Here is a 14,255-nt window from a genome sequence, read left to right on the forward strand (position 1 = left end):
GTGGCATGGGCATTTGTTTTCAGCACTTAGAGATTTCAGTGGGAGATGAAGTTGACCAACATCTGGGACACTGCCACAAGTTTCAACAGTCAGGCCACAGATTTGTGACAAAGCGCGCAGGAGGACTAAATGTGTGATGTAGGCATTCTTGTGATTAGATTAACATGGTGAAGCTGAAGGTCTTCATGGGTAGAAGCAGATAAAAGACAAGGGCAATAGTGCATGATATTCCATGAGCCTGCTTCCCAGTGTTTGAATGCAGAGAAAAAGTGAATGCAAGTCAGAGCTCATTTTGGGACTAAGCACTTTTACAAGCTGGTTTGTGGACTATAAAATGCCTTTGATTTCAGTGTGTTTTGTACTTTGAGATGGAGGCCTCATTGTCATTACCTGGGATATCCTCACTTATGATTAAATGGTAGTAAAGGGCAATGCAATTTTCACCTGCCCTTTGTATCTGCAGCAAAGGCAAAGTATTTCCTCAGTGATAACGGTATGGGTAAAAAGGATTTGTTTCGCAAAAGTAAAAGAAATTCAGCCTTTGTCTGTGTATGCACAAAGGTAGGAGAAGACAAAGCAGCCTATATTGGCTCACACCAATTTCTGACATGCAGGGTATGCTCACTGATCTTTTGTACTGTGTATTAGATAAATTTGGCCTGTGAGGGTGGAATCCAGTCCTGATTGAAGTCTCTGGGAAGTCTGCCAGAGATTCCAACAGGACCAGGATTTGAATTCTAGTCTGTATATCAATAATATTTCAGTATCTTCTGATCTTTAGGGACAACATATTTGAAATGCTTCAGATGACACTTGAATGGGAGAGTCAAGGGTCAATCCTTCTAACATGAGAACCAGTGGCTGTGCCAGCAGCTTCCAGCTATGTCTTGTTTCTTCCTTTGTCTGCTAATGGGAAATGATAGACAAATGTCACAGAGATCAGGGGTGGGACCAGTGTATGCAAATCCAAATGTCAAGAGAAAGCTCTGCCTGGCCCTTGTGTCAGTGTGCAGTAGGAGAACGATGAGGAAGGAAGTGGGAGGAGTGGAAATGGCATACCCACACTCACCCTGCCCAAGGGAATAAAGACAAATGGGGACTTTCCATTGCAACTGACTGGCTCTGAGACGATAGGTCCTACTGCTGCATGCTTAGAAATGTATTGCAGTGCTAGCAGCAGCACACTAGATGTTTGCACACCCCTGGAATGGTGGAGAACTCTAATGCTCCTTCCCCAGTGCTGAATTAGATAATGGATATGAAAGGGGGACCTGAGCAGCTGTTTAAAGCTATGGATCTTTTAGTTGCAAATCCAAGGACTGAACTCTGTGGCAGGGACAATGTCCTATAAAAAGGTCCCTGTCAGCACTTTCATGTGGTTCACTCTGCAGCAGCAGGAGCTGACACAGAGCCTGGCACCTGCAAGAACATATGGGGCACTCACTTGTGGTAACCGATGCTGTAGCAAGGGTGGGTGAAACCTGTTCAGCACCGATTTGAATCAAGGGCCTGGGCCATGGTGTGGTCCTGTGGGCCATCAAGAGTCTTCACGGCACCAACTGGGAATCTCTGTTCTACATAATGACTGCATAGTTTTGCTCAGGATGCCACAGAGATGTTAACTAATACATTAATCAGATTTTAAAATGTCCCACCAATGCACATAAGATTTTTTTACTCCTGTGAAAGATGAGGTGGAGAATGTACCTTATGCCACAAGCAGAGATTTTAACAGATGTTTTCTTTTACTTAGTTGTCGAAATTCTAGGTAATTCTCTGCCTCCTTCTCATAGAGTCAGTGGTTGGTACATACCCGTGTAGATGGAAATGGAATGTTCTGTGAATAGAAACTGGGACTTTGAAAAATCTCCAAAGTTTGATTTTCTCATCCTAAGTATGAATTGAACACAGCTGGTTTGCCATTGATGAATTTTCCTTGGAAGTCCTAAGAAGCATGATCAGATAAAGCAAGGTACAGGCTAGGTTGGAATAAAACTGTGTGTTCACATGACCCAATACATTTATTTTGCCTCAAGTCCCAAATAAGCTATTCTTTTTGGGAAGGAGTAAAGCTGCTTGATACCACTGCGTGTGTGTATACATATATATATACACACATACACACACATATACATAAGTTCATTATCTGCAGTCAACATGAACACTTGGCCAAGTTTACAGTAACAACTGCAGATGTGGTTTTACATGAAAGGAGCCTTAAAAATGAATTTATAGAGCAAAGAACCTCTTTAAATGCAAGCTTTACTATTGGTGATATATGATTGCCAGCAATATCCAACATGTTGGAATGAAGAAAGAGCATGCATGAGGTGTGAAAAAGGAAAAATCAATCTATTGAACTCCACCTTTTGACTTCAATGAAATTGTGCCTGTTTCTGAAAGACCTGAGTGGCACTGAATGCTTCTAATGCAGAGTTTAAAGGGGAGTGGGAAAAATAATTTCCAATGTTTTCTGACAGATTTTCATAGAAAACAGATTTATTTGTTTTGACTGAAGATAGATTAAGGAACTGTAATTCTTCTGATATTGCAGTAGAATGCTTGCCATACCTGCATTTCATGGGTGCCAGATTAAACAAGTCAAGCTTAGACAATGAGTGATGCTAGCTGAGCTGCTGTCATCTGCAAAGGACAACGAAGAGGTTCTGTTTTCATTCCTGTGGTGGAGGAGGTAGAAAGAAAAGGCAGTGGTAGTCCTTGGGATACAGTGGATGTCATGGTATGTAGCCAGCTCAAGCAAAATATTCTTTATGCTTCTCACTGACCGGTCCTTTACTGACTTGAAAGGTCCACACCTCTACACCAGGGTTTTGGAACAACTGAAGTGGAGACAGATGGGAAAATGGCACACTTGGATTAATAGGGTACAACTCACAAAGCTGCTTGCAGTCTCAGTTTATGTCAAGCTTTAATGAGACATTTGATCCTTTTTGTGGGAGTATTTAAAGAAAAAAAGTGGACAATGACAGAAAAACTTAGATCTTGTGTTACCATCTGATCCTGCAGTGAGGACCGGTCGTAAGTCGGAGGTCCATCTGCACGCATGTAGACTTGGAAGCCATTCCTTTACTACCCCTCTGTAGGAAAGGGTCAGAAAGAATTTCCCTTTATCACCTTTCAGCCCTTCTCTGCAGCAGACATTTCTATTTTTAGGATTTGGCTTTTTTAGCATTGATGTTACTGTTTTATCTAGAGGGCAGGGCTGAACTTGGGGCCTGGTTGTGTTTTAGCCATCTGTAAATGCACAGTGAGAAGAATTTGCAACTGGTGGAGATAACATAAGGACTAAGAGGCACAAAACTGACTAAGGCTCAGTCCCTAAGGCCACAAAGTAAATCAGAGGTGTGGAACCAAGCAGGAGTATCCCCAGTTGCTGGGTTCACCCTGAATGCTAGGCTCTGGGCCATGGTATCTCATTGGCCTCCCTGTTCTGCCCTGGGTTACTTGAGTTCTTCTGGAAATTCTGAAGCAGTTTCTCTTTGCACTGTGCCTGCCTCCTGCTTCTTGGGATAAGGAAGGGAGGACAAAAAGGGAGGGAAAGGCTAAGGTCATGGGTTTTTTTTCATGAAGAAACCTGATATTGTCCTTTTTACTACTGTATTTGGTTTGTGTGGCAAGGTTTTTAGTAGTGAGGGGACTGCAGGGGTGGCTTCTGTGAGAAACTACTGGAAGCTTCCCCTATATCCGATAAAGCCAGTACCAACCAGCTCCAAGATGGACCCACTGCTGGCCAAGGCTGAGCCCACCGGCGATGGTGGTAGCATCTCTGTGATAATGTGTTTAGGAAGGGGGGAAACAAAATGTGTCTGGGCAAGAATAACTGCAGCTGGAGAGAGGAGTGATAACGTGTGAGAGCAACAACTCTGCAGACACCCAGGTCAGTGCAGAAGGAGGCAGGAGGTACTCCAGGTGCCACAGCAGAGATTCTCCTGCAGCCTGTGGTGAAGACATGGTGAGGCAGGCTGTGCCCCTGCAGCCCACAGAGGTTAACAGTGGAACAAATATCCACCTGCAGCCTGTGGAGGACCCTGCACTGGAGCACGTGGATGCCTGAAGGAGGCTGTGAGCCCATGGGAAGCCTGTGCTGGGGCAGGTTCCTGGCAGGACCTGTGGACCTCTGATGAGAGAGGGGCCCAGGCTGGAGCAGGCATGCTGGCAGGACTTGTGGCCCTGCAGGGGACCCACACTGGAGCAGTCTGTTCCTGAAGAACTTCATTGCATGGAAGGGTCCCATGCTGGAGCAGGGGAAGAGTGTGAGGAGTCCTCCCTCTGAAAAGGAAGGAGCAGCAGAGACAACGTGTGATGATCTGACTGTAACCCCCATTCCATGTCCCTCTATGCCACTGCAGGGAAGGAGTAGAGAACTTGGGAGTAAAGTTAAGGTGGGGAAGGTGTTTTAAGATTTGGTTTTATTTCTAATTATCCTACTTTGATTTGATTGGTAATGAATGAGACTAAGTTCCCCAAGTAGAGTCTGTTTTGCCTGTTGTCGTGGTTTAACCCTGGCTGGCAACCAAGCACCACGTAGCCGCTTGCTCACTCCCTCTCACCCAGAGAGGGATGGGGAGGAGAATCAGAAAGGAATGTAAAACTCAAAGGTTGAGATAAGAACAATTTAATAGATAAAGCAAAAGCCACGAACATAAGCAAAGCAAAGCAAGGAATTCACTACTTCCCATGGGCAGGCAGGTGTTCCGCCATCTCCAGGAAAGCAGGGCTCCATCATGCGTAATGGTTACTTGGGAAGACAAATGCCATGATGTTGGATGTCCTCCCCCTCCTGCTCCTTCCCCCAGTTTATATACTCAGCATGACATCATATGGTATGGAATACTTCTTTGGCTACTTTGAGTCACCTGTCCTGGCTGTGTCCCTTCCCAATCTCTTGTGCCCCTCCAGCCCTCTTGCTGGCAGGGCCCAAGAAACTGAAAATTCCTTGACTTAGTATAAACATCACCCAGCAACAACTACAAATATCAGTGTCCTATCAACATTGTTCTCACATCAGAGCCAAAAGACAGCACTGCACCAGCTACTACTGAGAAAACTAACTCTATCCCAGCTGAAACCAGGACACCTGTGATGGTAATTGGTGAATAATCTCTCCCTGTCCTTGGCTGGACCCTAAAGCCTTAAGTTGTATTTGTATTTTCTCTTCCCTGTTCAGCTGAGGAAGGGCAGCGATAATGTGGCTTTGGTGGGCACCTGGCATCCAGTCAGGCTCAGTCCACCACATTTTTTCTGTGCTTCCTGTAGGTCCCAAAATTTCTACCAGCTCCCACAGAACTGGGGTCCTACAGCGTGCAGGATGTGTCTCTGTTGGTAACCCCATTTCAGTTGACCAGTGTGAGAGGCTTGTTGGGCTAAGGAAGGAAGGGAAGGTACCTAGTATACAGTGCATGCAGATGTCTTTAGATAAGAAGGGAAATTTAGCAGAAAATCTGTCGTATTCCAAAGAAATTGAAAGCCAAATCCCCTTGCTCTCACCTTCAGGTGAATGAAGCTATTTTCTGCCCTCATTCTTTAATGAAGAGTGGGTCAAACTGCTGAGAGGGGGTCTGGCAAGAGCTCTGATGGATCTGCATGGACAGTCATCACAGCTTGCAATCTGCCTAGCAGTTGTCTGTGTGAAGCTTACCCTGGGCATTCATAACACTGGAGCAGTGAGCGATCCTGTGTTAAGGAAACAGGCATGACCTTCAGCCTTTTTGGGCCTGAAGGTCACCAGGAGGAAATTTGCAATTGTTTCACTGTACTGGGAGGGATGCAAGATGGCATGTGCTTGCACCATGCTGTCACCAGACATGGCCAGCATAAAGCCCTGTGCAATATAAACAGCCATACTATATTAGGGAATATGCTTTGGCCTGAAGTTTATTGGCTCAACCAAGTTGAAGCTGGTGCAGTGGCTCAGCATAAACATTGCAGACTGGGAACTCATTCAGTGTAATGGAAAGGTGACTGGCAGGTCCTGAAACACAGACATTTCAGTTTGTTAAAGACCTGAGCAGAAGTTTGCATTTTCATTTGCTTGTTACCAAGTCTAGCTCATCTGTTTTTAAGGTCCCCCAAGTGCTGAGTTGTCTCTGAAATCAGTGCTGGGAATAGGGTGAGGACAGTCTTAAATCTGACCCAGATCAGGAAGTTATTTTGCTCTCCATGCTGGAATTATACTGGTATGTGGTTGTGTGTGTATTTCTACCTAGCCAATTTATTGTTTGCTTTCAAAGAGCATATTCCCATTAATTGCTATTAAAATACTTTGTCATATATTTACAATTACTGTGCATTCTTCTGATTTTACCTTGATGAAAGCCGAAAGAAGACAAAATTTTAAACTCTGTCATGGGATGAGGCATAAAGGGAAGTGGGATTAGCATGTGTGTGTTTTGTATCAGGAGGGATTAAATATGACTGTCCTTGAAGGAAGCAGTTTTTAGCAAGACAATGAAAAATGCAACAAATTTTAGCAATAAACATAGTCAACTGAAGATCAATGACATTACGCGAAGTGCAGAGATGAAAAGGAGAGGGAGAGTCTAGTACTGCTTTTTAAATGAAAAGTGTTTTTGTGAGGAGATGGTATTTGCAGGGCACATACTTTGCTGGTAAATATAGGTAAATTACTTTGCTTATCAATCTCTTAGTCTTAGCATGTCTTCAGGAACACCACAGGGTTCATCAGAGATCACATTATCTAAAGGTTCAGTCTCAGAATCAAAAGAGATAGGGACCCTGAGAAGACACTTGTATGTGAGGCTGTGGAAAATCTAAGGGTCTGAGCAAGAATTATCCTCAGTAGATTCTGAGAGGTATTTAAAAAAAAAAAAAACCAAACCAAAACAAGAAATAAGGTCAAAGATCTCTGTACAATTTTTCCCTAGGTCCCTCTTCTGAGTCTGGTGGTGGAAAACTCCTGAGAGTTCACTTCAGATTTTTTCAGTATTATTTCAGTTATGTAAATGTTGAAAAGACGCTGAGGGTCTTGTTTTGAGATAGAAGCAACAAAATATTAATTTTTATAGTCCACCCTTTCACAGTGTAAAACTAGTCCATATTCCAGTAATTTGCATATGTGTGTTGGATGTCAGGGGAATGGTGCTGGTCAAATAGTTTCAGAGATCTACTTCTATTCGCAAAAAGAAAAAAATAATTCTGCTTCTTTAAAATTTATTGATGACTTCTGGTTGAATTAGGTGCAAAACATACCTGGAAATAATTTGGAGAAAAAAACTGAGATATCAAAACATTTTCCATTGTACTTTGCAAACCAAAATTTTTATATTTAAATTAAAACCAAAGAGCTTTTCATTTTCCCCCTGTGGTTGAATGGAACATTACTTTTGATTTGAAGCAGTTTTCCAAGGGACAATTTCCCTCTTTTCAGAAAAGTGAAACTTCTTTTGTCTGACACCAAATTATTAAAAATGTGTAACAGGGGGAAAAAAAAAGCAATCAGCAAGTAAAAAAATAAAAATAAAATCACTTTGCACACCTGGGAAGGTCACACAGTAAGACATTTTCACACATGGCTCTGAAGGCAGGCCCTGGAGTGGAGCTGGATGGAGTGTTACGTTTTATCTCAGGATGTTTTCACTCATGAACAATTTTTATTTTAAAGAGAGAAGCATCAAAATGTGCATGTTCCTGAAAATGGTTTGTAGAAAATACTTCAAATAATTGGTACCTTCATCTATAAGCAAAGCGATTTTTAAATCTTCTGAGAGGCAAGAATTCTCTGAGAACTCTGATTTTATATTTTTTGTGGAAATAAGAAGCTATTTTAGAGACATACATGAAGTTATTGCCTAGTAGTTTTTAGAGGCTGAAAGATAAGTCATTTATGAGAAGACAGTGAACAGCACTGAATTCTTCAAGAGGACCTGATACGGCTTTGTTAACTAAAAGTTGTATGGTTGACCTGAACTCCACTTCCCAAGTGCCTTCCTCATTTTTAAAAAAAAGTGATTTGGCTTGCAAGTCATCTGAGTGCCATGAAGTGGCTGGACCTCAGTCCTTCAAGAGGAGATACTATAATAAACCCTAGACATTCTCCCAAGAAGTCCATCCATCTGATCTTCATCAAACAACAGAAAAGCACCCTGTAGATGGAGGAAGGTTGCTGCAGCAGGGAACTCCTCGTGACTGCTGTGCAATCTCCTCTGTGTTCCTGGGAAGGAAAGAGGAGAGGAAGAACAGAAATAGTTTGGGTGGTTGTTGTTATGCTCCTCAGCTTTCCTCATGAGGAAGACAGCTTGAGCTTTTGAGGATGAGTGATGGTGCTGAGGTCCATGTAGAAAGGGAAGGGGTGGAGGTACTGGCTGGGACATTTGGGGAGGCGATGGGGGAAATGTGAGTGCACAGAGTATGGAGCTGCAGGAAGAGAAGGGAGTGAGCCTTAGTCAGGAGAGGTGGAGAGTGGGATGCACCTGGCTGGGGGAGAAGTCATGAAGGTGCAAATAAATCAGGTGTCAAAGCATGGATACTTTGGGGAGGTAAAGGGTGGAAAAAAACTGGGATTCTCAGTTCTAGCACAAGAGGTGTCAGTCTAACAATCAGCGCTTTATATTTTAAATTCCTGATGATGACCGTACTCTACAAATTAAATGCTGCTGCCTGTTGCAGTCTTGGTTCCTGTGGACTCCATCATCTGCCCTCTATGCACAGAAACCCAGCATGCTGCTTCAGATTTGCTCCGTGTAGTCTACCATTCCTCCTTTGATATTCATCTCCCAGCCAGGGGGGAACCACATCAGTCCTGCAACTCATGAGCTCTCTAGCAAAGGAACTGGTGCAGGATTTAGCTGTACACGTGGGCTGAGATGAAAACATTTCTCGGGAGAAACCAGCAGATTTGCTGTTCTGTGTCCTTCTTACATGGTGGTAAGAGTAAATAAACAAAAGATTTGAAAAAATGTCTTGTTACAACTTGCTTTTTATATAATTGTCGATTTGTGCATTAAAAAAAAAGCAGCAGCAATTATAAAGTCACTATCAGATTTGCAAAATTAATGTTTCCTTTGAACCTCCACAAAACAACCCCAGCCAGCCAAACATGAAGAAATTCACAACAACAAAGTTTTAAATCCCTCAATCCAGGAACAAATCAGAAAGAAAAACACCCCCAGGAAAAAGTAAACTAATAAAATAACCTTCACAAAACCCTTGCCTTCAGCAGTGTTTTAAACCAAAAAAGGGGGCAGAAAAAGCCACAGATACCCTTAAGTCATGAGAGGCTTTGCTATTGCCAATGATTTTATGGGGAGGGTGCTTGGATGCTGCACCAGTGGACAGGAATATAAAGCCACAGGGCAGATCTACATCTGCAAACGGGGCACTTCAAATAGTTTACAAATGCACCTTGGCTTTGTTTCCCTTAAACTGCAGTCCATAAGCCACCTTTGAAAATTTTAGTCTGCATCTGGACGCTGGCTTTCTCTGTGGAGTCAATGGCTGGTCTTGTACTAATGGGCTGGAAAATGTTTTTTGGGGGGGACGTGGGGGGGGTGGAAATCCTCCGAGTGCAGCGCCTAGGCTAGAATTGCAGAGGAAGCTGAGGCCTCCAGCCCTGCACAGGAAGCAATCTTAGAGCAGGCCTTAAATGCCAGATTCCAGGCAGAGTTTAACTAACCACTGACAGCTCTGTAAACAAAGCAGGGACAAAAAGAGAACAGCTTTCCCTTTTCTGGTAGTCATTTTTGGTTTGGGGGCTGCAGGGGAATTCTGTAATGCTCGGCTTGATAGGATATAAACCAAGGCTGGAAAGGCTTTGTATATGAAGAACTGTAAAGGGGAAAATATTTCATGGACTAAATCATAAAGAAGAAGGTAGGGCACGGGGAAAATGCATGGATTAAACTACAAAAAAAATACTGCTACTTTTGGTTCTTTGAGCAGGATTTATACACAGTTTGGCTCCTCCTGGGTGGTATTGAAAAGCTGTGGCTTATTTTCCTTCTTTTCTCCTTTCCTTCTCTCTTTTCTCTTTTCCTTTTCTCTCTTTTCTCTGTTACTTTTTCTTTCTTTTCTCATTTTCTCTTCCCTTTCTTTTCCCTTTTCTTGAAGGGGGGTTGGGAACGGACAGACTTTTGCAAAACTTTTAATTATCTGTTTAACTAAAGAAAATCTGTTGTGCAGCGTTTTTACTGCTTCCAGTGAAACTTGGAAGCCTGAAGTTAAAATCCTGCTGAATTGTTGCTTTTGTTTGTAAAAAAGACCTGTGACTTTACAAATAGCTAGTCTGCAGCGAGCAGATGTATACAGTCCTTACTTAAAGCATGTTGATTTAATTTTAACTAGGAAACTAAACGCAGGCATGGGCTATGTTTATCCTACAAGGCATTTAATTAATCTTCTTTATCTCAACAATACTGAGGAATAATTTTTTGATGGAGAATGAAAATAGTTGCAGTGAAGTTAAGAAAACAAAACATAACTAAATGGACTCAGTTGCTTAAACGCATCCATTGTGTTTTCTCTCTCATCTAAGTGGTCATCTCCCCTTTAGATTTGGATCTCTCCAGAGCTCCGAACGCTTGAACACCCACCATGGATGACTTTGAACGCCGCAGAGAACTCAGGAGGCAAAAGCGTGAGGAAATGCGCCTTGAAGCAGAGAGGTGAGGTATTACGTATGGAAAATGGTGTTAGTGGCTTGCATTTGATTAGCAATGTCTTTGAGGATTTTTGTTTTAAATTCGAAAGTATGTCATGGCTAACCAAAGACTCTTTACTAACAATATGTGCTGTAAAATAGCTTTAGTTAATATTGTGGAATAGGCTGGAAGTCAGGGGTATCTCGTGTCTAATTCCATTAGGCTGTTGTAAATGTTCTAGCTTCTAGTTATTTTGTTATATGGATAAATGTAAACAGTGAAGGTGGAGTATGGCCACATGAAATTATTGATAGGAAGACTCATGCTCAGATGCCATGTGAGTGAGTGTTATGCAGAAGGGATTGTGTTTGTGTTTCCAGACATAGAACTAAAATTGTAAGATATTGATCAAAAGCTGAGATATCCTTGGTATATGTAGTATAGTATATCTGTGAATTGTCTGCCATTACTGTGAAATTGCTGTTGTATTTGTACTACCTGTCAATTTTATTCATTTACAACCACTTTATGTAATCAACAAGGGCAGTATTTGCTGTCAGTTATTACAGATTTCCTTTGGTGCAAATGAGAGCAGAACTTGATGTGGGTATGATGATGTCAATTTATGAGAGCAGCAGCATGAAATACTGGGAATTACATCTTGTTAACTAACCCCATTTTACACCTGTACAGTTCTGTTTTCTTTAATTGATTTTTGTATGATTTATGCTGGAGCAAGGAGAGAGAAAGTCAGGCCCCATATATTTTTGTAATGTTTTCTTTGATATAAAGGTTTGATTTAGTTTATTAACACTACAGTGATTTAGAAAATAAAAAGGAACTTGGGTTTAAGCAGGTTTTGTATTTAATTTTTGATATAGACTTCATTTTTGTTTCTAGTCTTTCCCATGTGCTGACAAAACCATGGTGTTTCAGGTTCTGTATGCTGTAGGAGAAAATACATTTTTCTGAACAGTTTTAAATGGAAGTCAGCAGAATGCAATGTATTTTGTATGCCTGGTTTGAGCTTTTTAATAAGGCCCTGCTACATCAGTAGGGCTTTCTGGTGGAAGATGATGATACTTGGGGTAGAAATTCCAGGTAGGTGAGATGCAATAGCTGCCTTTCTTTCCGAAGGAAGTGTTGCCATGGAGAACTGGGTAGGTAGGCTCTCATCAGGCTATAAACTGAACCTGTGAGCTCTGGAAAGCAGCAGTGTTGCCTGCAGATAAATAAACTCATGTGAAACGTGGTGGTCAAAGGGAAATGAGGTGGCAGCCTCCTTTGCAAAACACAGCTGTCACCTGGTTGGTGACCTCTCCAAAAGGCAGAGGAGCAAATGTGCCATGGTGCTAAACTGCCTTCTTGTTCCAGAAGGTTTCCCCCTAGGCCTGGGGCGCAGTATGTTTTTGTTGGGCAACAAGTGAGGGATTGTGGAGCCTGTGCTGATCCACGGTATAGTACATGGTATTCATATACTTCTAGTGTATTTCTGCTTTAAAAAAATATTTTTAAGGATATCTTAGGGTTTGTTGCTAATAGAGGCCTTGGGTGGCCTGTGGAGGATGCTGGGGGTGTAGTTTGGGAGGTGTTTTCTACTATGAAAATATGTCACTTGAACTTCCCGTGAGGGCATCCAAGCTCTTGTGTGTGTGCAGAGTCTGTGGGGTGGTCCGGACATCAGTGATGTAGCATGGACGGCTTGCAGAGGTGTGACAGCTGCAGGGGCTTGGAGATAAGAGGCTCTGCCCATGCCACCACGGAAGCTGAAATCCAGGACTTCAGGGGTATCCATAAGTCACTGTGTGGCCTGAAATTTTACGCATGGTCCCTGATCATGCACAGGGAAACTGAAGCCCTGGGGAGGCAAAAGCTGCAGGCAGCAGCTCACCGATGTCCCTTGAGGGTATCCTCCCTGGGGAGCACTGCAAACTGATGGTGATACCTGCCCCTGGGTGATGGGGAAGCCAAGGGGTTGGACCAGGGAGTGATGGCTGCTGACGTGGGAAACAGCCTGCTCCCCACCCACTCAAGCCTGCTTTTGGGAAGTGTTTTCACCAAATTTGGGGCAGCTTTGCCAGGTTTTTATGTGGGTTACCTTTGTGGAGGAGGCGAGCTTGGTGGCAGCCCATCCAGAGGAGAAGGTCTTGGGCCCATGCCCCTGTTTTTTGCTGAATCGTTGCAGAAGTGCTCTGTGCCCTTTCCCACACATTTGAAGGCTTTTAGCAATAAATTGCTGTATGCTAAATCTTGCTGTACTCCCTTCACTGTTGCCAACTTCAAGCATTCAAGCATCATGAGTCAGACCCCTTAAAAGTCACAAGACTGCTTTAAAAATCTTGAGATCTTAAAAATAATTTAGTCTAGCCTTTTTATTTTTGGTTTGCCTTAACAATAACAGAGCCTTTTTCTCAAGTTCAGATGTGACTCTGGGAGCTGGGACCTCCCAAAACCTGCCCCAGCAGGGGCAATCCCAGGGAGGAGCTGAACATCCACACCCGTTGCATTGCACTGCTCATGTTGAGCTAAAAGCAGCAACATTTGGGCAGTTATTAACAAACAAATATATCATGCTAGATTGTTTTTGGTGGATTCAGATTTTTAGGGATTTGAGGATCATCTTCACCTTTAAAAATATGTGTACAATGTGTTTGTGTACATGTCTTAAGCCACAGCAATTCACTGGCCAGACCTCCTGCTGTCCAAACACTTTCAGGTGTTTTATCAAGTGAATCACGTTGTCCTAAAGAGCGGTATGAAAGCTGAAAATGCTCCATCAGCTCTGAGCACTAGTACCTGCTGCTCAGGCACAGGGCATTTCCCTGTATCCTCCCATCAGTGGGCTGTAGCCTTGCGGTAGGGAAGCCACTGCTGGTTGTGAGCATTTCTGCTGGGAGATGGATGGATGGATGATTATGTGTAGGCTATAACATGTTTGCTAGTTCTCCCAGATGCTGTTCAGGCTTCAAGTTGAACAGCAAACTTAGAAGTGCAAGCGGCTATATCAAACAGCGGTATTTGTAACTCAGCCAGCCACAGTGATGCATTTTGTAATTTTCTGGAATTCATAAAGGAACATGGAAAGCCTGTCTTTCTAGCCTGATGCCTGTGCCCAAGAGAGACTGAGGGGTGAAGATGCCTTGTAGCAGCATCAACTCATGCACCACATACCCAAGAGGGAGTGACTTGACCTTACTGTGTCTTCCCCAGGGGCCAGAAACTGTGTGAGGACTGGTCAGGATACATGTGCCATCAATTTTTCAAGTGTCTGTCATGCTGGAGCTACTGATGTCCAGTCACTTCTGTGTTGTCTTTGGAGATATTTAGTGCAAGTTCAGTTCTTGAGGGCTGCTGCTAGGCTTTGTGGGATGTTTTTTTTTTTGTTTTGTTTTGCTTTGGTTTTGTTTTTTCCATTAGAAAGCTGTTGGAAATTATGCTTTATTGTGCTGTTTAGCCCTGGCATGCTGGGATGATATGCTTAGGGCTTGTCCTAAGGAGAGGCTGGCTTTGTCCTTTAAAAACCAACAGTGTGGCTCACCCCGGCATGTGCTTTGGCTAGTAGTTCATGCTGTGGCAACTTAGATATTGATTGTCACCAACTCAGAAAGCTAGTGTTTTTTTGGCATCTTTAGCTCTTAC

At 43.0% G+C, this 14,255-nt stretch overlaps 1 protein-coding gene across 6 annotated transcripts in view; it reads left to right on the top strand.

Moving 5' to 3' along the window:
- Positions 1 to 14,255, top strand: part of CALD1 (caldesmon 1) — a 202,822-nt gene that overhangs the window by 93,064 nt on the left and 95,503 nt on the right. For 5 of the 6 annotated variants that reach the window (XM_037388086.1, XM_037388080.1, XM_037388081.1 and 2 more), the window contains one exon: positions 10,529 to 10,640. In XM_037388086.1, the coding sequence (XP_037243983.1) occupies positions 10,570 to 10,640 (71 nt within the window). In that variant the 5' untranslated portion in view covers positions 10,529 to 10,569. Of the gene's footprint in view, positions 1 to 9,708; positions 9,850 to 10,528; positions 10,641 to 14,255 lie in introns of those variants that run through there. The other variant, XM_037388082.1, reaches the window with a different exon arrangement.

Source organism: Falco rusticolus, chromosome 5, assembly GCF_015220075.1.
Source record: "Falco rusticolus isolate bFalRus1 chromosome 5, bFalRus1.pri, whole genome shotgun sequence".
NCBI classification, from domain to species: domain Eukaryota; kingdom Metazoa; phylum Chordata; class Aves; order Falconiformes; family Falconidae; genus Falco; species Falco rusticolus.